Source organism: Vombatus ursinus, unplaced genomic scaffold (assembly GCF_900497805.2).
Source record: "Vombatus ursinus unplaced genomic scaffold, bare-nosed wombat genome assembly UNPS02014818.1, whole genome shotgun sequence".
In the NCBI taxonomy this organism is placed as follows: Eukaryota; Metazoa; Chordata; class Mammalia; order Diprotodontia; family Vombatidae; genus Vombatus; species Vombatus ursinus.
This window is the reverse complement of record NW_020954596.1, coordinates 67,165,874-67,189,297: the sequence shown is the minus strand read 5'-3', so window position 1 is coordinate 67,189,297 and position 23,424 is coordinate 67,165,874. Positions and strand designations below refer to the sequence as shown.

The 23,424-nt window shown below is 35.8% G+C and overlaps 1 protein-coding gene across 4 annotated transcripts in view; it reads right to left on the bottom strand.

The window, feature by feature from the left end:
• ADGRL3 (adhesion G protein-coupled receptor L3) overlaps positions 1 to 23,424 on the bottom strand; it is a 601,096-nt gene that overhangs the window by 27,922 nt on the left and 549,750 nt on the right. For all 4 annotated transcript variants that reach the window (XM_027836482.1, XM_027836484.1, XM_027836486.1 and 1 more), the window contains 2 exons: positions 17,020 to 17,145; positions 6,598 to 6,694 (listed from right to left, as the gene is read on the bottom strand). In XM_027836482.1, coding sequence (XP_027692283.1) covers positions 6,598 to 6,694; positions 17,020 to 17,145 — 223 coding nt within the window. The remainder of the gene's footprint in view (positions 1 to 6,597; positions 6,695 to 17,019; positions 17,146 to 23,424) is intronic.

Sequence of the window (23,424 nt, the reverse complement as noted above, 5' to 3'; positions counted from 1 at the left end):
GAAGATATTTACCTTGATTTCCACAATTTCCTGCAAGAGCTTTATTGGAAGTGTCAAAGGAATCTAGAAAACAACTAAGCTAGCAAATAAGCAGTTGCTCTCCTTGCCAAGCAAAGATATGGCAGCCAAAGCAAGTACTGTTTTAGAATGCAAACTCATTTTTTAACAACAAAAAGTGCTATGTAGGAATCAAGCAGAAGATTGAGTATTTTTTGTTCAGTCATTTTTCAGTTGTGTATGACAATTTGTGATGCCACTTACAGCTTTCTTGAGAAAGATACTGGAGTAATTTGCCTTTTCCTTTTCCAGCTGCCAATGAGGAAGTGAGGGAAACCGAGTTTTCCCAGGGTCATAGAGTTTGTATGAGGCCAGACTGGAACTCAGGAAGATGAGTCTTCCTGACTCCAGGTCCAATGCTCTATCTACTGTGCCTACTATCTGCCCATGGAGTGAGTATTATTGCCTCATAAAATAGCTCCCCAAAGCACTAGAAGCAGAAAAAGTCTACCAAAGTCTTATTGTGGGACTCAAATGAGCTGCACTGTCTCAAGATCACTAACAGATGAAACTGTTAGGAGTTCAACAAATAAATGGAAAATGGAACAAACTTGTCAATGATTCTATAATAATCCATTTTTTTAAGGCAATTGTGGTTAAGTGACTTGCCCAGAGTCACACAGCTAGTAAGTGTCAAGTGTTTGGTCTGAGGCTGGATTTGAACTCAGGTCCTCCTGACTTCAGGGCCAGTGCTCTATCCACTACGCCACCTAGCTGCCCCTACTAACCTATTTTCAATATTATTGGCAGAGGATCCATTGTATTAGCCCCTAAAATCACAGTTCTTGATGTATCATACAAAGAGTTAGAAATGGCATATAAGAAGATAAAATGCCAGAAGAATGGGTGGACCTGACTAAATGCACAATGAGGAAAATGGTGTGCGAGGTAGCACAATTTTGAAAGTATTGAGGGATCAGTTTTATAACATATCTCAGGGAGGGGAAGATTTTGTTTGTTTGTTTGTTTTTTGTTTTGTTTTTGTTTTTTTGCTAGGCAATGGGGTTAAGTGACTTGCCCAGGGTCACACAGCTAGTGAGTGTTTTGTGTCTGAGGCCAGATTTGAACTCAGGTCCGCCTGAGTCCAGACTGAGGTGCTCTATCCACTGCGCCACTTAGCTGCCCCAAGATTTTTTTTTAAAGGGAAAAAAATCACAGATGGCATAATTACCCAAAGAAGTTGATCAAGAGAACATCACTAATGACTAACTGATATGCTTATTTTATCATCTGTATAAAATTTTGATGAGAATGATCTATACATTTATACATATAAATATATCTTTGATGAAAATATGAGAAAGGAATAGCTAAGCATTGGCAAAAGGTTTACCACAACCATGTCTTTATAGGCACAATATTAACTGAAAGGTACAGAAAAAGTAAGATCTCAATGTTTTTTTATTGCTAGTTGATTACCTCCTATCTCCATAAAAAGCTTTCAAATAAGTTGAACAAAGCTCAGCCATTAAAGTTCTTCTCCAAAAAGGAGTATTACATACATGTCAAGATCATTGACATGACATCGATCATCAAAATCAAATTTCCTTTAGCAAATGTAAACCACAGAGAGGACTTTTTTTTTTTTTTTGACAAGGCAGTTGGGGTTAAGTGACTTGCCCAGGGTCACATAGCTAGTAAGTGTTGTGTCTGAGGCCAGATTTGAACTCAGGTCCTCCTGACTCCAGGCCAGTGCTCTATCTACTGCGCCACTTAGCTGTCCCAAGAGAACTTTTTAACTACACTCTTCACTATTGCCATCAAGTAAGGCTTGGTAAGTAGGTAGGTTTATGTTATTTGCCATTGTTATGGAATATGCATAGCCTTAATGGAAGATAGACTTCCCAAAAGAGATTGAGGGACTTTAAATGCTGTTTGGGGATAACACTGTGTTAATTAATTAACTTCCAGAATGAGGCTTCCATTATGAGAAACATGACTACTAAAAAATATTTTCTCATCTTTGAAATGGAATCAATACTACTTGAATTACCTAACTCACAGGGTAGTGTGAGAAAAATATTTTGTGAAGTAAAAATTTGGGTTACTATTGTTGGGTACTATTGTCCATACTATAAATTAAATTTAGAAACAAACGCCACCTGAATTCAAAAAAGCATTATAATACTCAGAGAAAGAGAAAGATGCACTCAGTCTTTTGGTAGAATATAATTATGTAGATGTCCCTGAAACGTAAGAATAGTATATCACAATATCTGATACTGGGTTTTGACATGAGGTGTGTTCTATAATAAGCTTTGAATATGTCTAAAAATCTCAGATTAAGAAGAATGTCTTGAAAGGGATAACATAATCTCTGGGAAAGTATTTGAGAACACTAATATAATTTGAAGATTGACATGAAACAAGGCTAGAGTAGATGCTTGATCCCAAGAATATGCCATTTTTTGTGAGAGGTGAAGTAACAGAAAAACTTTAGGAAGAGAGAAAGGGACAATAATTTACTATTGTACTAATCTGTAGAAGGAAATTTTATAGTTAATGGATCCTGAAGATAGCAAGAATGCATTTTTGTTTTTGGGGACTAGATGACACGTAAAATGAAATGTTGGAATGATGCTTTTTGTAGAGCTACATTCCAGATATACATACAGGCAGGTTTACTCAAAAGTCTGACCTTTGACTGCATAATCCAATCTGGGTAATAAGTGCATCTTGTTAACTTCATTTGTTTTCCAAAAGGGCATTGGGGAAATACATAGTAGGCATGAGTAGTCTACAACATATCAATAAGCTTTTGTTCAGGAGCAATATAAAAGATGTCATCAAAGACAAGTAAGAAGAAAAAGTGAGGTATGCTTAGTCATATGGCAAAAATCAGGGATAACTAGTGAACTGGATTTACTGCTATCCATGATCAAGGAATGTATTACAAAGTTTAGACCACTAGAGAATACATCTTTGTCTATGGCATCAAAATCCACTGAAATATATAAGCATTGATTTTTGTTAGTTGTTGGAAACAAACAATAATATAAATGATTACAAAACCAGGAGTTTGCCTTTTATTGGTCCAAGAAATCAATATTATTATGACTTATCATCACTCAACTAATGAAAAAGAGAGTATATGAGTTATACTTGGAGAAAAATAATAAGTAGTGACATGTGAAATAAGAGTTGGGTTCCTGAAAATTAATAGATCAGAATGAATTCTCTAGTGGAATGAATTGAATTGTTTATCAAGGTTTTCATCAGTGACTTGCATAAAGGCAGAGATGGTATACTCATCAATTCTAGGACTGACATGTAGTTGAGAGGACTAACTCACTGGATCCAAAAGGATCTTGACAGACTAGAACACTGGACTGACTATCAAAATGAAATATGAGAAATAGATGTAAAGTCTTATACTTGGGTAAAAAAAAAAGTCAGTTTCAAAAGTACAAGATAAGAAAGTCTTGGTTAGATATTAGCTCTGAAAAAATATATAGGAGTTTTAGTGGACTGCAAGCAAAATATGAGTCAGCAATATAGTGTGGAAGCCAGAAAAGCTAGGGTGACCTTGAACTATATTTAGAGCAGCAGAGTTTCCAAGATAATGGAGGTGATAGTCTCAATGTACTTGACACTTGTCAAACATCAACTGGAGTATGGTGTTTGGTTTGAGGAGTCAAAGGTTGAGAAGGACAGTGATAAACTACAGTAGGGGTAGGTAGGTGGTACAGTGGATAGAGCACCAGGCCTGGAGTCAGGAAGATCTGAGTTCAAATTTGACCTCAGATACTAGCTGTGTGACCCTAGGCAAATCACTTAACCCTTATTTGCCTCAGCTTTTCATCTGTAAAATGGGTGGAGAAGGAAACAGCAAACCACTCCAGTATCTTCGCCAAAAAAATCTTATGAACAGAGTCCATGGGGTCATGTAGAATCTGATAGGATTGGACAATCAAATAACCACAAAGCTGTAGAGTTTCCACAGAAGGGCAAGTAACATGGTAAAGGCCCTTGAGTCCATGTCATACGAAGGTGAATTTAAGGAACTGGACCTGTCTAGCCTAGGGAAGACTCTGCTACACATTATATGACATGAGAAGGGATTGCATTTGTTTTGTCTGGCTCCAGAGGGAAGATCCAGGAATCATGGGTGGCAGTTACAAAGGCAGATTTAGTCTTGGAGTCAGGAAAACTTCCTAATAATTAATGATGTTCCAAAGATGCTCTAAGACATAGTGGGTTCTTCCTTCGTGGAGCTTTCCCAGAAGAGGGTGGATGACCATTTCTTGCATAGGTTATACTGGGAATTCCTTTTTTGTATGGGTTGGACTAAATGGACAATAAAGTTATTTCCAACTGTCAAATTTTGTGATTCTATATTTCACTAAGTTTAGACATAATTTATTAGTAAATAAAACAATAAATCATAACAGATTTATTATATATTAAATATATATAAAGAATTAAATAAGAAAAATAAAGTCCTTGTGCTCTATTTTCCATTTTTACAAAAAGATATTTGAATGTTTAAAGATAGTAGTTTTAAAAAAAATCCTAAAATCTTGATGCTCTATTTTCCATTTTTACAAAAAGATATTTGAATGTTTAGATAGTAGTTTTAAAAAAAATCCTAAAATCTTAAAATTTCATTCATTGAAGAATTTATAGTGCTTTCTTTTCAAGAAAGAAATGAGTTTTCTTCAAGAAATGGCTTTTTAAAAAAGAAAACACTATAAATTCTCCAATGACTGAGATTAGGTTAAGAAAAAAAGAAAGATGATGAAATCATAGAATTTTAGGGTTGCATGGGCCCTTAGAGATCATCTAGTCCAACTGTATCATTTTATAGATGAGAAATTCTGTCCTTGCAAAGGGAATAATTCTTGTGCTCACAGATATATTCATGATCAACTCATCTTCTGCCATATAGGAAGTAATCTTTTCTCTTATATTTAGGCCAGTTTTTCATCAGTTGGAGTTAAGGCAGGATTAGATGAGGACAGCTTTGGAGCAGTTTCTATATATTAGATAAGCAGATTCTATATATTTAAAAGAAGTAATCCTTGTCCCTCATAAAACAAACAAACACAAGATCATTACCCTTTTGGTACAGGAAATAATGGTCCTGATTCTTGAATAATATGTTTAACAGTGTCTTTTTACATGAACCAAAAAAAAAAAAATAATTTACACCTAAATCTTATATTTTCAACATTTTTATCCTAACCACCACATACAATTTAAAGAATTATGGTTCCCTCAACTATAACAAATAAAGGATAGATTCCCATCCATTTAAACATCGCCCCCTCCAAAATGGTGACTGTGCCATTCATAAGCAAATATTACCTATATGATAATTCTTTAAGTAACATATTAAATGAAATTGATATGAAAATGACTTCAGACAAAGTTACAGTTCCTAGTTTGGTCCAAGTCAAGGAAAAAATGAGCAATGCCAATTACAGAACTTGATTGGCTGGAAAAAGTGACATGTTCCTATTAATCCCTGTTGCTGATGAGGATGAGGTTGGTGGATTGCTTGAGCTTGGAACTTCTGAGCTGAAGAAATTTAAGCTGATTGGGTTTTCACAGTAAGTCTGGCAGCAATGTGGTAAGCCCTAAAGAGTAGAGAGCTACCAAGCTGCTTAAGAAGGGAGGAACTAGCCCAGGCAGGAAAAGATGGAGAAGGTAAACCATCTGTACCAATAGGTGGTAGGATCAGGTCCATGAGTGGCTGCTATACTTCTAATTGTGGGCAAAATAGGGAGACGTTATTTAAAACAAAACAAAACAAACAAAAAAGCAAGCTGGTCTTTGCAAAAGCTGAGCCAAAATATTTTCCTTGGAAGAGTGAATCTGGAATATCAGAGATTCCTAGACTACTGCTTTCCAAAAGATAATGATAATGCTCTAGATGTTTTCACTAAGCTCAAATTCAATCTAGAAAAAAAAATCAAGTAGAGATTTGCTAAAAGTACAGTGAGACAATTTGAGCTATTCAGAAAAAAGAAAAAAAAGAGCTTGTGGAACAATTTACCCAGAAGCATTCAAGATCAAAGGCGCACACACAGATTTTTCCCTTTCTTATAGATCTCTGTTAGTTGGTCATGCATGCATTCTAAAGATTAAGATTAGATATGCTTTTCTTCCCATTTGTCGCATGTATGGATTATGCAGTATTTTTTTTTAACTACCTCAAAGAGTATGAAATTGTTTTATACCTAGGGCAATGTGTAACTCTATGATGCTTAGCAGACTCTATAGCCACATAATTGCCCATTTTCATTGCTTGCAATGAGGCCTGACAGCTCACCAGTTTATGGCAGTAGCAGCTGACTATATGGAAAGAAGTTCCCTATTTCCTAACTTCCTTTCAGAAAAGATATTCTGAAAATTCAAGTTAAAAAAAATCCAGCTTTATGAATAATGGAACACCCTGCTACACTCAGACAGGTTTTATACTTTGTTGTAATATTCCTATCGTAGGGAATGAGGTCCAGCAGAAGCTGAAAATAAAGCAATGAATTTAAGACTCCTTAATCACAGAAGTCATAAATATGAAAAATAGTTTATAATTACCTCTGTTGAGTGACGCTGAACTGTTTATATCTCCGGTAATAAAGGAAGACTCGGACTGCTTTCGAACTGTGTCATTCCACATCCTTCGAATCCGGCTCTAGAAATGGGAAAGGGAGGAGAAAGAATAAACCAATCAGGCACTGAATTTTCTCACAAAAACTTACCCCCACACACAATTTTGTGTGTGTGCCCTATGTTGCTGAGAAAGCTTTTTTTATTTCCTGTCTTGCTGTAATAAACATTTTCATCATTGTTGTAGCTCACTTAAGTTGATTTGCTGACTTGATCTCCCATGAAGTCTTGATGCACTCAACTGTCATATGTATTTCCATTGAAAAGGAAAAAGACAAAAGCTATGAGCTACTAGAATGATATTATAGCAATTAAAGACAGATAAATGATGAATATTTTCTTTAAAGACTTTTGCTTGGTTAAAATGTCTTAAATTTGGTGAAAGTTCAAGCTAAAAAAGTACTTTATAAACATCTGAACAATTTTGAGGGGGTTGTTTTATTTGGAAAAGTATTAAACTGTTATTATTCTGGTGAAGATCATATACCCCCCCTACTTTGGAATGCCAAGTTTTGGTGCCCTTCAAATTATAACAGAAAACTAACAGCTAAACAATTATTCTTTTTTTTTTCTTCTTTTGGCAAATGGGGTTAAGTGACTTGCCCAGGGTCACACAGCTAGTAAGTGTCAAGTGTTTGGTCTGAGGCCAGATTTGAACTCAAGTCCTGCTGACTTCAGGGCCGGTGCTCTATCCACTGCTCCACCTAGCTGCCCCTCAATTATTCTATTAAAAAAAAAAAACAACTAGTTTCATTTCAATAAGACTCATTTTTTTCTACAAACTGGAATTTTAGGTAATACCACACTATCCTTCTGTTTCTTTAAAAAAGTTAAATGTAGTCAATTCACCTTCCTACTACACTGCCAATGGAAAATATGGGGGCTTAATGTGGAAAACTCTTAAACTCATTTCTGTTTCTGTGGACAACCAAAAACAAACAAGTTGCCTGACTCAGAGAGGTATCAGTTTGGGAAGATCACAGTGTTGACACCACATTTAAGTTTGAAACTATTCCTGTTCAAGGGGCACTAAAAATCTACTGGGAAGTGCCCTGTACTCGCAGCTACCTAGGAAGTAAACCTATATTTTCAGTAGCTATGCCAACAGCAGGTAAACCTGAGCAATTTTGAACAAGTTGGAAAGGTTTAACTTATGGATTATAGAATGCAGTATGTGTCTATCATCTTAGAACCAGCCTAGCTAAGGTTAGAAAGATTCATCACTCCGACACTAGCTTCCAGTGATCATTTTCTTTTGGCCATAGGAACACATGGAACACTAAGTCATGGAAAGATTTTCAGTGGAGGCAGGACCCTTTTTTTCACTATTTCAAGGCATGTAGATATTCTTTTTACCAAGACTTTTTATGATTCCTCAACAAGTCAGTAGATGGCTTTTGAAAGTTGCTGTGTGATGATCATAATAGTAATGGTAATTATAATAACAATGATAATATCATAATCTGGGGATTAGCTTCTCCCAGTCTGACTCAGCTGTTCCTCAGATGACAGACATACAGATCATCACTCTACTCATGCACAAAACTTTTCCAGCTTGTTAGGAAATTGTTAGGACTTTCATTCTGAAGGTATGACTTATGAGAAAGAAATGAGTCATCTCTACACAACGATGAGGTATGAGAATAAGACTTTAAGGATGATAGTACCAACACGGACGAAAGAGTTATTTTTGATAGTTTCTGTCACATACAATAATCCTCAAAACTGTATTAATTGCCAGTACTACTTAGGGATGGTAGACTATCTTTATCTAGGATCCCAGGTCTGAAGATACAGGTAAGTATCAGAAATGGGGTTTCAAATGACAAGTATTGGATAACACAATGACAACTTCACTATTATTTCATTTTTTTTCTGGTCCATCTAGCTATTCCATTTTTATCAAGATTTTAAGGCTTGCTGTGAGTAAGAAGTCAAAGAGTAATTGTGGTAAAGACTTAATACCTTTTTAAGGAAAGGTATGGAAAACTCAATTTAAAAGCATTAAAAATATTATTTAACACTTTGTCTCTAGACATCCCTATGCTTGGCTCTGGGAGATGCAATATTTAGAAAAAGATAATGTCCTTGCTCACATGAAACTTGCACTCTTGAAGGGAAAGCACAATGGTTCCAATACATTATGATACATAAGAAGTTCTTTAAAGAATTGCAAAACAAATTGGGAAGATTGTTACTAGCAGGGGGAGCAGAGGATCTTCATGTAGGAGGGGACATTTAAGATGGGCTTGAAAAGATAGTTTGGAATTCAGTAAGTAAAGCCTTTTGTATAGGATGTATCAAAATGCAGACAGAAAACTACAGTATGGGTGTAAAAGAAAAAGAATAGTACAATTTGGCTGAAATAGAGTGTGTGGATGTGAGCTAAATTAATTTTAAACACAACAACTAATATGATAGGTCATATTAGCAGGCGTGGTTAGTGTCCAGGACTAAGGAGGTGATAGTTTTTTTCCACGAGCAGATCACAACTGGAATATGCTAAGGGATATATCTTAAAAAGGATATGGACATCCTGAAGAATTTCCAGAGAAGAATGACGAAGATGGCAAAGAGGCTTAAGATTATGCCATATGAGGATAGGTTGAAATAACTAGGAATATTTAGCCAGGAGAAGACTTATGGTAGGACAAAATATTTATCTTTCATGGTATAGAAAAGGGAGTAGACTTGTTCTCCATGGCCCCATGGGAAGAACGAAGAGCAGAGGTTAGTAATTGCAGAAGGGAAGATTTAGGTTTGATGTAAGGAAAAATTCCCAAAATTAGAACTATGCCAAAGTGGAAAAGTCTGCTTTGGGAGGTAATAAAGGTAAAGACCCATACTAACAGTCTTCAAGCAAAGCCTGGGTGACCAATTACGCAGCATGTTGTAGAGGTAGGAGCTGAGCTGGATGGCCTCTGAGGTCCCTTCCAACTTTCAAATTCCATGATTCCCTGAGAAAATATGAAATCAGGATGGAAAGAGTAGGTCATGCCAGATTGTGTTAGTCTTAGCCTGCTTGGCAAAGGAGTTTAGACTTTACTCAGTGAACAACAGAGAAATATGAAAAATTTTTGAACTGAGAACCAGATAGCAAAAAAATATTAATTTCACAGAAGTATGAAGAATGTGTTGGAGTGAGAAGAGAGTGGAAGCAGGAATTATATTAGGTCTTTTATGCAAGCTACATGCTCATACTACATTCTCCTTTTCATAATCAGCCCTACTGCAGTCTGGTTCATTCATCTCTCAGCCTTTTCCACTGTGTTGCTGGGAATAACTGTTCTATTTTCACCACTCATCTATATCCTTAATCTTTCAACCAATTTTCAGTTCATTTCCTCATTTTAAATGAAATCCAGCCCTTGCTGAAGATAGGTGGCCATTCTTTTTCTTCTACCCCTTGGACTTACTAGCTAATGAACTATGCTCCTTGAGTTCTACTGTTGTTTTCAGATCATTCTTTTACTACATCCGTTAGTGACGTTCCCTCTTTTGGAATCCGAGTAATATGTTAATACAACATTCTCTCTATCCATGTTGATATCCATTACTGACCTACTGGTCATTTTCTCAAATTCCTCAAAGATACCAGTATCTAGGTAATAATCTAATTTCTACACTCCCCTCTTACACCACTACCATCACCATCACTACCACTACCACCACCACCACATCGTTATCATCAATGTAGCCTTCATTATTAATACTGATGAAGCTGTAACAACAAGGCCACTTCATTCATCAATCTCCTAAAATACAATTTTCCCCTCCATCTTATTTTAGTGGTATACTGTCACACACAATCATAGTATATATAAGTTGGATGAGTTTAAGAAAACATTTGGTCTAAACCATAAAAGACCCTCTACATAATACCCTCTACAAAAGACCCTCCAAGTGACCATTAAGCTATGACCTTAAGATATTTGAGGCATAATGGTACAAAGGAAATTGTACCAAACTGAATTTGGTGTCAGAGGACAGGGGTTCAAATCCTGGTTCTACTACTTACTATCCATGTGATCTTAGGTCACTTAGCCTTTCTAGGACTCAGTTTCCTTATCTGTAGAGGGGTTGGGTTAGCTGGTGTTTAAAGTCCCTTATAGTTCTTATTCTATGAATCCATGGTCCAATGAAAGCAAATTTACTATTTCCCAGGGTAGCAAATTACACTTGTGTCTAGCTTTAATTATTAGTAAATATTTCTTTTCATCATGCCTCTTTGTAACTTACAATCAGTACTTCCATTTCTTTCCTTTGGAAATGACAGTAAGTCTAATCCTTCTTTTTTCATGATAAACCTTCAAATTCTTAAAACTCAGTTATGCTCCATCCTAAGTTTTTTCTTCTCCAGGTTAAATATACCTAGTTTCTTTCACAATTCTCAAATGGCATAAACTCAAAGCCCTTCCCCATCCTGGTTGCCCTCCTCTCAATGCTTTCTAGCTAATCAATTTTCTTCCCAAAATATGATGCTTAGAACTTAACACTTCAGATGGGATATGACAAGGGCCAAATGTAATAAGACTGTCACCTCTCCAGTCGTGGAACCCATGTCTTTTTAAAGATAGACCAATATTTCATCAGATTTCTTGGCTGTTATATCACAATGTTAATTCATTGTTAACTCATTTTTGTCCTTAAACTTGATTAAAACCTCAGATAATTTTTATATAAATGTCTGCCTAGTCACACCCTTGCCCCATTTTGTTAGTGTGAAACTGATTTTTTCAATCTAAGTCTAAGACATTATTTTTATCCCTTTAAGACTCATCTTAGATTTGGCCCATATTCTAGCCTGTCAAGATCTTTTTTTTATTTTTTTAGTTCCTGACTATCATTTATTATGATAGCTATCCCTTTCAGCTTTGTTACATCTGCAAATTTGATAAACACATCATCTAAGCCTTTACTCAAGTGACTGATAGAAGTGATAACAGCACAAGTCTCTGGGAAAACAATTTGACCCCTCCTTCCAAAGTGGCGTCACACCATTAATGACAAATCTTTGTGTTGAGCAATTTCCCAGTTCCAAACCTAGCTCATGTCCTTCCATATTTTCTACAAGAATAGCACAATAGGCATTGTCAAATGCTTTGCTAAAATCTACTTAAAAACATATCTATAGTATTCCTCTGGTCTACCAGTGTAATAACCCTATTAAAAAAGGAAATGAGATTAGTCTGGCATGCCCTGTTCTTGATGGAGTCATGCTGGCTCTTTGTGATCACTACTTCCTTTTTAGACATTCACTAACTAAACCTTTAATAATGATTTGTAGAATTTTGCCAGCAAACTAAGCCAAAGCTTCCTGGACTGTATTTTCCATTCTCTACTCTTTTTTCTTTTCCGAAAACAGAGACATTTGCCCTTTTAGAAAATCCTGCGGCACTTCTACCAAGGTCCATGATTTTTCAAATACCATTGAAATGACCCAGCAAACACAAATCCCATGGTCTTTCTACCTTTCTTGACTATCAAGGCCATGATCTACCCTTTACAATTCAAAGACAACTCTTTGTGACAAAGAAAAATAGAAACAAGAGTTGAAGAGCTCTGCTTTCTTTCTCTTCTCAGTCCTCATCATTCTCTTTAGTGCCTTAGGGATACAGTGTTGGGAAGTGTAAACAATGTTATATTTAGAGTCAAAGAGCCAAGTTCAAATTTTACCTACACTACTTATCATATGTTCGATTTTGGGAAAGTCATTTAATTTATCTTTGCCTTAGTTTCTTCAATTATACAATGAACTAAAATATCTATAAGTTCTTTTAAAATATGACACAAAAGGGAAAGAACTTGGGTTCCTTTTTCTCCCTAGAAGTTCTTATTTGGGAGATTTTGGGAAAATAAAGCATAGTCTGGTAGAAACAAAATATTCACAAAATTTACACTTAACTCCTACAAAAAAGGCACAGATGGTGTGTGTGTGTGTTCTCTTGAGGGCTGTGAGGTGCTGTGTTGATATTTTTATAATTATAATATACAGTGAATGCTGGATAGATGATTCATCTCCTGTAGTGCTATTATTTTGATGCCCCACACAATCAGGTACATTTCTCAGGCACAAAGGACATCAGCAAATCTTCTCTTCCTTTTCTTCACATCACAAAAATGTATTAGTGTCACTAGAGGTGATGAAGTGCAAGAAGCTATGTGATACCTGTGCAGGAGAAGATGAGCTCAGATCTAGAATAGCTTCAGTCTCTAGGCAGGAAAAAAGGAAGTTTCTGAAGCTACACAGTATAATAAATAAGAGATTAATTATCCTTTCTAAAGAAAGGACATCTTGAAAAGTGCAGATGATCAATTTAATTTGATAAACATATATTAAGTGCCTACTTGGTATAAGGCCCTGTGCTAGATGTGTTGAAGATAAAAAGCCGAAATAAGATCTTTTCCCTGGTCTTTCAATGTGCTTATAAGCTAATAAAAGGGGACACGGAGGTGGGGTTGGAAAAAAACCCCACAAATAATTATACTACAAGCTTCAATGTGAGAAATTCAAGAACTGACAAGAGATTTTTCTAGCTAAGGGACTGAGGAAGACTTCATACAGAATGAGTTACTTGAATTGAGTTATTTGAATGGGATTTGAAGGAAGGAAATTATTTCAGCAGGCGAATTGGGAAAGAAAGCCTATTTCTAGCATGGATAAGAAAGCAGGATGAGAAAAGTGAATGATGAGTCATTCAGTTTAGCCAGAAAAAAGTACATGAAATAGAGTAAGGCTGTTGAATGCCAGGATAAGGAATTTCATTTTGTTTTTGTAGATAATGGGGAACCACTAGAGATTTTTTGACTAAGGGAATGAAAAGATTAGAGCAAAGGATTAGGAAGATCACATGGACAACATTGTGAAGGACAGGCTGCATAAGAGGGAGACATGAGGGAGGAAGGTCAATAAGGAGGTTGGTATAATAGTAACAGCAGAGAAGTAATGAAAATAGTAGTGGTAATGAAGAGCAGAGATATAGCTACTTCTGGGGGGGGGGTAGAACTGATAACTAATTGATTGAAAAGCTAAAGGACAGGGAAGAATTACAGATGAATTCAAGGTTTTGAGGTTGACTGACCAGGGGAATGGAGAAACTAAATAGAAATCTTTCCATTAGACTCATTCTATGACAAGTAGAGAAATTAATCTAGGCATCATCCATGTCTACTACAAAACAAACAAACGAAAAAGAGAAACCTACGGTTTGGAGAATTCAAAATGTATTAAATGTAGTCTGTGAATTTCAGAAATTGAGTTTTTAAAGTACTCATTCAGATTAAAAGCTGCAGAAAATTCTTAAATATTCTACAGGAAATTTGTGAGCAGCTAACATTGTAACTGTTGCATAGGCATGGGAGGGGAGGGAGGGATAGGCTTTGAGGGGAACCTGTTGAGTTCTGTTTTGAACATTTTGAGGTGTCTGAAGAACATGCACGTAGAGATTTTTAGTACCTTAACAGTTAAGACTCCTTTCTGAATAGAGTAGCATTAGGGCTAACATTTGCCAGAAAAAAAGAATGAATTCTCCTAAATCACTATGGAAGTCATCAAAAATGATCTTATGTTCTTGGGAGGAGTCTTATTCTCTTGATTTACTGAATAAAATAATGTTATTTCATGAATACATATTGAATAGTATGATTTTTTTTTGAAACATAGACCGTGGTCATTAGGAAACAAATTAATTCTTTTCACTCAAACAACAAACAGAGAGACTTGCTCTAAGTAATTATCAATATGGACCAGGTTTGAGCCAAGGGCATTAAGGTAGCATGCATAATCAATACAATGGAGTAGATTTTAACTGACTGGGGAAAGGTTAAAAATATTGTAGTAAATTAATATGATACAATTATTTCCATAACATTAGAAATGATGAATAAAGGGAAGTCAAAGCCAAACTTTATGGGATCACAGGATCAAAGATTTACAGCCAGAAAAGACATTGGACACCATCTAGTCTGACTCCTCATTTTGTAGATGAGGATACTGAGCTAGCTCCAGAGAGGACGAGTGACTTGCTTCACATCAAACAGGGAGTGACAGTGGCGGGATTTCCACACCAGCAGCCATTACACCGTACCATGCTGACCCACATTTGTTTGACCTTATACAGAGTAGAGAATCAAGAGAACAATATGCACAATAACCAAAATAATGCAAAGGAAAATAACAGGAAGAGGTATCAGAATTCAGCTCTGTGCAGTGAACAGTCTCAACTCAAGCTATTTCCTCTTCCTCTCTACAGGCAAGGGGTGGACTACTAAGTGAAATGAGGAGGATGTGGTCAGAAATGCTCAATCTATCAGCTTCTTTTGCTTAATTGAAATTTTTTGTCATAAGAGAATATAATTTTTTAGGATTTGAATTAAAAAGTGACAATAATGTAAAACAAAACAAAACACAGCCTCTAAAAGGCATCAATAAAATCTAAAACAAAAAGAAAAGACACAGTGTTCTATTATAGCACACCATGGGTATTCTTAAAAGAGCAAACCCTTTCATGTTATATCTGCAGAAGTATAAAAAAGAATCAGTCATTTATCTCTAAAATACATATCAGAAATCATGTGTTTCTAGAAAATTAGAACTATTAATATTTATTATATATGTGTCATAATTTGGTAGGTAAAATCCTCAGATAAAATTAATTATTGACAAATATGATTGATTTTATTAACAAAAGAAATCATAATTAGTTTCTCTTTACTTATGTAGGCATGGAATTAAAAAAAATTGCTGTCATTTCCCCCAAACTCATTCACTCTTACTCCTTATCTTATCTCTTTGGCCTATATTTTTTGATATTTCTTGTATTCAAGATTACTTAAATTAGTTCTTTGGGTTTTATGAAATAAAAGCAGCTATCTCCACCAGGAATGACAGACTGGTCAGACAACATGGCTAACAAATTTTAAATGCTATCCCTCCATGGAGATATATGGGGCAGACACATATGATGTGAGGTCAATTTGAAGTTAAAATTTTCAGAGTCATTTAACAGAATCTTTCACTTAAATCCATGAGACCAAACCCTGTGCCTGGAATGTAGTTCCTCCCTTACTTTTGAATCTCGAATCTTTATCTTCCTTCAACGCTCAGTTCAGGTTGCCTCCTTCTTTGATTCTTTATTCGATAGTGCCTTTTCCTTGTTAAATTACTTTTAATTTACTTGTCTGTATACATGCAGCATTTTTCAGGAGAATAAGGATTTCTTGAGAACGTTTTTCTTTCATTTTTGTCTTTTTATCCCCAATCCCCAACACAGTGAGTGGTCTGTGCCAAACAGGTACTCAGTGAATGTTTGGAGAGTATAGTTAGATAGTATAAAACAGACTAAAAGACTGAACCAAAAAAATAGTAATTGATGTCAACCTAAAGGGTGGTCTCAATCAAGGTGCCACAGTATCTCATGTTTGGGTCTGTTCTATTCAATGTTTCTGTCATTTACTTGGATAAAGATATTGCTGACACACCTATCATGTAAGTGGAGATCTTTAAGCTTGGAGAGATAGCCAGTGTGTCTCAACAGGTTAAAGCTATGGACCAAAATATGTTAAGATTAAGTTGCATGGGGAGACAAGCTAGACAGTTTTGGCACTAACATGTTCAACGTAATGCACGTATGTGTACAACATCTTCCAGGTCTTGGTTCGAGTCCAGCAAGGAATGGCTTATCTACTATTGTGAAAACTGGATTAGGCAGTTGAATGAGTCTTGCTAGAAATCCATATCATATACAAGTCAGTGGACCTGGTCTTTGAATATGATTTTTTTAAAAAATAGCATCACATAATGTAGTTTGAGGAAGTGTTACCCTTATAATTAATAATCTTGTATCATAATTTTATTTGAAAATTATTTCAGGACATTAAATGAAAAAAAACTCAGTGAAACAAGCAGCTACTTTGTCATAGATGTCAGTAATATTTTTAGGGTTTTATTTACATCTTGATTGAAACAGCAAACTTCTTGAGTCTGCTTGAACACTAACTGACCTAGTGACTATTTGGATCATTAATGCTAACTCTGTAGAGCTTAGATTTTTACATCATGTTCAATTCTTCCGTGTTGTGTAGTATAGAGTTAATATGAAATAAAACTTTCAGTGTCTCAAATTCCTCAGTCAGGCCTATACTGTATCATGCAATTCTGTGATTTTATTGTAATCGTAACCTTTTCAATTTCTGTTGTAATCTAATACCATTTTGAGGAGGAACCTTTCTTCCCCCAACAATTTATGAGTTTAACATTTGGGATAGTGCTCATCAATAAGGAAGAATGGATAGTAAATCAAAATAGTGTGTGGACAACAGACATTCCTTCTGTTAATAAATATTGTTTACCTGTGAGCCTGTGGAATAGCGTCCAGGAGTTCGAGAACCAGATGTTTTCCCTGAGCCAATGGAACTCTCTGTACTTTTGCCACTACAGCAATGTGTGCGTAGACATTTCCCATATTCTTTACGTACCTAACAAATTAAATATTACCTTTGGTTAGCAAGTAACTTTTTATTCCAGCTATGGATTTAGATTTTTAAGAGTGCAGGTTTGCATTTTTCAGAATCCATTGTAGTCATTTCTGTTGCTGCTAATAATGTTAAAGTATTTTTGTTGGACACATATTTTACATAAAATTTACTTTATCTATAACTGGAAAGCATATAATAATGTATAAAGAGCAACCTTTCTTTTAAAAAGCATCCCTGTCCTCACTAGAATCTAGCAACCTCTTAAGTATATCAAAGGAGAACAAAGAAACCTGAAATTTTCTTTTTCATAGCTTGCTATTAACATCCTGATAAATTTAATATAAACTGGCATATTAGTTTATTGAGGTACTAGAAGTTACTGTTTCTGGCAATGGATTAGGGAAGAAATTACAAACAAACAAATAAACAAAAACCCACCACATTTAAAGACAGAACATGGTTTGCTGAGATTTTATTTTAAACCTAATTATTTTCTTTCTGCATTTACTATTTATGAAAGGTACCAGACATACCCTTTCTAGAGATGATGATCTCTAGAGACTTTTGGGTTTCTTGACCTGGGCTTTCCTGAACCCTGCCCCAAAACATATTTTCCCTTACTTCTTTAGGGTCACTGAAAAATAAGATCATTTTTTTTCTATAGGATGGCTTGACAAATTTACTTAAGAACGAGGAATTAGCCAAAAAATTCAGAAAACACATGCATAAAAAATTGTAAAAAAACCCAAAAACCAAAAAACAACAAACAACCAAACAAACAAATAAAAAACCAACTTCACACTCCTTTCTGGATTTATATTTTAATGACCTGCCTCCCCCACAAAACAAAACAAAACTCTCACATATTACCAGTGAATATTATGTATATGAATTACATGTATACATCAAATAAAATGACAGAATGCTTTAAGTACATGAGAAACACTAGGCTCTTCACAGTTTGTGCTGGTATCCTTTCCCCATCCTAATCTATGATTCTTAGTATATTCCAGGGGAAAATGAATGGAGTAAGTTCAGAACCTCTGGCTTCACTTTGAATTGGAGTAGAAGAAAGAGATGCTAGCTTAGTCCTATAGTCTAGTCCAGGGGTGTGGAACCTGTGGCCTTGAGGCTACATGTGACCTAGGTCTTTGGGTACAGCTTTTTGACTGAGTTCAAGTTTTATAGAACAAATCCTTTGATAAAGGAGATTTGTTCTGTGAAGTTTGGATTCAGTCCAAGGGCCGCTCTTGAAGACCTAGAGGGCCACACGTGGCCTTGAGGTTATAGGTTCCCCAACCCTGGTCTAACCCTATAGCTTCCCATTTAAATTATTCCCTTCAATCCCACTCCTCTGGCAGAACAAGAGAAGTGAAACTTCTAATCACATCTCTTCTCTCTTCCAACAAGACACAGGTTCCTAACTTTCACATATTCCTTTCCCTATTTCTTCTTTTCAAATTTTATTATTTTTCAATGAATAAAAATCTTTTTTCTGACTCTCCTTCCCCCGTGATGAGAAAAAAGCAAAACAAAACCCTTGTAACAAATATAGCTATACAAAACTAATTCTTTCATTGGCCATGTCCAAATAATACACAATTCAATCCATGCCCTCAGTCCATCACTTCTCTAACAAGAGATGCCTTAACTTGTTTTGTAAAAACCAAAGTTTTGTGTTTTTCATCTCGGATTGAGGCAGGGGTCACCTGGTAGAATAAATGCTCAGCCAATTCTCCAGGGCCAGTTCAACTCAAATATTATGTTCCATAATGAAATTAATGGAACTGGGGACTAGGTTATGTAGATAGCTAATAATAATAATAATAGACACATCATGTTTATAGTTTATAAAGCTTTCCTCAAAACAAACTTGAGATACACAAAATCTGAGTAATGTTCTCCCCATTTTATAGAAGAAGAAACTGATTCAGACTTATCAATGCTAGAAGGAAAACTCAGGTTTTTGTGACATCAAGTCCATTCCTTTTTTAATTTTTCTTACTATGTGCTTATAGAACTAGTTTAATTATGGAATCATGAGAACAGAAATTGTAGGAATAGTAAATACCTAAAAAGATAATTTCATATGTGCTCCTGACTCTGAAAATAAAAATATCTAGATTTTTTTTCTGGCAAAACTCAGTCTTCTTTAGAATTTAATGCACTTTGCTAATCCTTGTCAATAGTTTTATTTTCTTGATAATATTTATTATAGTGTAAAAAAATATAAAAGGAGAGGCAGCATGAAGGACTAGATAGAGGGACAGCCTTGAGTCAAAATGACTTGTGTTTAAGTTCTATCTTTAAATGTGCTTAGTATAGTACCAGGCAGTTACTAGGGACATAATAAATAGGCACTTAATAAATGTTTATTGAACTGAAATGCTAGGTGATCATGGGCAAGACCCTTAATTTCTCAGAGCTGCAAGCAATTCTCTTGACTCTGAGATATAGATGAGTGGCCCATTTGCATTACTGGAGAGAATTTCCACAAAAGGAATTCTGTATATCAGTGAAATCACAGTTCTTGTTTTCCCATAAAGAAATAAAAAAATAAAAATGATATGCTAATAATATTTTTTTTTAAATGATACAACATGGCTCTATTTTGTAAGCCATACTCTGTTGAGTGACAGACTAAGTAAGGAAATCTCTCTGGAGGGGCTTGAGCTCATTTCACATAATCTCAGAATCATAAGGGACCTCAGAAGCATTTACTCCAACAATGAATGAAAAAAAATTCCCTTTGCCATATACCCTCAAAATGGTTATCTGTCTTTTGCTTGAACACTTTTTTGTGAAGGGAGAACTCACTGTTTCCTATAGTAGCTTATTCTACTTCTAGACATCTCTAATAGTAAAGAAGTTTTTTTTTCTTCATATAAATCCAAATTTGTGTGTTACCATTGCTAAACATTGATTCTAGTTCTGTTACTGGGGTCATGCAGAAAAAGTTAAATCTCTATTCCGAAAGTCATTCAAATACTGAAAGATAATAAACCAAAGCTAGAAAGAAAAGCTCAATGTATACGAAAAACAATATAGCAGTATTTTTGTGTCAGTGAAAAACTAGAAACAAAGTAGATGCTCATCAACTGAGAAATGGCTGAAAAATTGTGGTATATGAATGAAATGTGATGTTACTGAGTCATAAGAAATGACAAATGTGGAAAATCAAGATAAACCCGGGAAGAGCTACGTGAATAGATGCAACGTGAAAGAAGCAGAATCAGAAAAGACTATATAATGACTACAGAAATGTAAACAAGCAAGCAAACAAAAACAAAAACAACACTAACTACAAATCTGGGTTACCATAATGACCAATCTTGTTTTCAGAGAATAGATAATGAAATCTCTCTCTCTTTTCAGGAGAAACATAGGGAACAAAGGATACACAATGTTCCTTATACTGTCCTGGCACTCTTTGTATTGCTTTTCTGGCTTTTTTGTTTGTTTGTTTGTTTATTTGTTTTTTGGTTGCAAGGGAGGTTTCAGTGTGGTTCAGGAGTGAGGAAAGAAGAGATAGTAGCCATTAAAAAAAATTGAAGATAGCCACTCCATTTTCCTCAGCTCTCCTTCAGGTCACATACACCTGATTTCCTTCAAATGATCTTCATATGGCATGACACTGAGGCGCTTCATTTTCATGTGGATAGTTTCTAAGCTTATCAATTTTTTTCAAAATGTGTCATCTAGACCCAATAAGAAGATAGCCGGTGAGGTCTTACCAAGGCAGAGAGAGGCATCCCCTCCTAGACGTTAGGATCCATGTACCCTGATTCTCATCAGGGTCTTAATATCTTGGTTGCTGTATTGCACAATTGTCATGAAAAAATCTAAAGGCTTTCCAGACAAATGGTATTTAGTCATCCTTCTATCTCGTATTTGTGAAGAGGCTTTCTGAATCAAAGTTTGTAACTTTATATTTATCTAATATTGAGTTCAATGTAAAAAGAAATAACCAAGTATAGAAGAGAAAGAGTTGGTTTATGAATCAAGAAGGGCTGGGTTCGTGTCACATGCTGGTTGTGTGACCCAAGGCAAAACACTTAATTGTTCAGTGCCCCTCAGCAAAGCTGTGAGGCTGCAAGTTGCAGAATTGCTGCTACCCTGCTTTGGCAGAATGATTTTCCTCATACCAATGAAATAAAAGTTTAGTTCACACCTTGAATCTCCAGCTGCCATTCAGACATCTCAAAAACCCAATGTCCAGTGGACATTTTAAATTTAATATGTCGAAAACAGAACCTATTATTCCTCCCTACCCACACCCTCCTTCCACCTCACCTTCCCTTATCCTCAGGCTCACAACATAGGATTCATCCTTGACTCCTCACTATCTGTCACTCCCCATATCCAGTGTGTTGCCAAGTCCTGTTTATCTTACCTCTGAAATTTTTCTAAGATATTCCCTCCCTTTCTTTTCTCTAACATTGCCACCACTGTGGTACGGGCCTTCATCCCCTAACCCCTGAATCACCGCAAAAGGAGGGTCTGCCTGCCCCAAATCTCTCTCCACTTCAATACATCTTCCATTCAGCCACCAAAGAAATTTTCAAAGCACAAATTTGACCACATCTATACCCCCCCCCCCCATTTCCATTCAACAAACTCGAGTGGTTTCCTATAGCCTCTAGGATCAAATACAAAGTCATTTGATATCCAAAGTCCTTCATAACCTAGCCCCCTCCTACCTTTCCAGTCTTCTTACATGATACTCCCCCCACCATGTGTTCTGTGATCTAGTGACACTCGCCTCCTTACTGCTCCATGAACAAGACACTACAAGATACTCTTGATTCTGGACATTTTCTCTGGTTGTCCACATTCCTGGAATGTTCTTCCTCCTCATCTGCACCTACTGGCTTCCTTGGCTTTTTTAAGTCTCAATTATAATCCCATCTTCTATAGAAATCCTTTCTCAAATCCTCTTAATTCTAGTGTCTTCTCTCTCTTAATTAGTCCCTATTTATTCTATCTATCTATCTGCTCGTTTGTACTATGTTTGCCTGTTCTATCCCTTATTAGATTGTGAGCTCCTTGAAGACAGGGACTGTCTTTTGACTCTTTTTGAATCTGCAGTGTTTATTAGGCACTTAATAAATGTTTATTGACTGAGTCCCTACCCAAAATTTCATCTTATTATAGTTAGTTCAATGATCCAGCCTGTCAGGATCTTTTTGAATATTGACCACCATCCAATATGTTAGCTATCCTTCTTAACTTTTACAGATTTGCTAAATATGCATCTATGTATTTATCTAAGCCACTGATAGAAATCTTAAAGAGGCCAGCGCCAAGAAGAGATCTGTGGGGCATTCTATTACCTACCGAGTTGACAATGAATCATTAATAACTACTCTTTGGATCCTGCCACTCTACCAGTCCCAAAGTCACCTGATTGCTTTATAGTCTAATCTACATTTCTTTCTATTTTCCACAAAAAAGCATGAAAGTCCTGTCAAATATTTGGTCAAAATCTAAGTGAACTATATCTGTAGTATTTTTTGTGATTTAACAGCACAGACATCTTTTCATGAGAGGAAGAAAGTTTAGTCTAGTATAACATGTTCTTAATGAATTCATGCTGGTTCTTTGTGGCTAGAGCTTCTTTTCTAAACAGTCACATAGAATGAGCAGGCATGATGGGTTGTGATCTATATCATTAGAATCTCAAATAGATAAGACCAAAATTTCATTTGAGTATTTGAGTTGAAAAATCTTAGCAAGACAAAATCACTTTCAGCTGTATGAGATAGGGAAAGCCTAGGAAGAAAGAAAAGGATTTCAACAACCAGGATGTGGAACTACAGGTATAGGGAACAGACAGGGAGAGTGGGCATGATGAGATTAGTAAATGGCTAGGCATTCAATTTGCTCAGAATGTATAATGCATGAAGTGAGAACATCACTGCATCTGAAGAACTGAACAAGCCTACCACATAGAGGGCAAGGGAAAGTGTCAAGTGTGAACAAGCTGGAACATATAAACAAAGAAGAGAAATAAGGATATAGGCGAAGAACTTTATGACAGAAAGAATCATGGGATGGTTTTCTGTCAAGAATGACAGCTGGATGGTCAGAGTGCCAGTGATGTAAAACAAGGCTGGAAATGCAAGTTGGCACATGATTGTGGAAAGCTTTCAAAAGTAGGCTAAGAATTTTTTTTTTAATACCAAGAGATAATGCTCGTTTTCAGGTAAGGACATGACATCATGGAAACTTATTACTGAATTTGTCCAGGAGTGCTGACAGCCTCTTAAATCCAGTAGA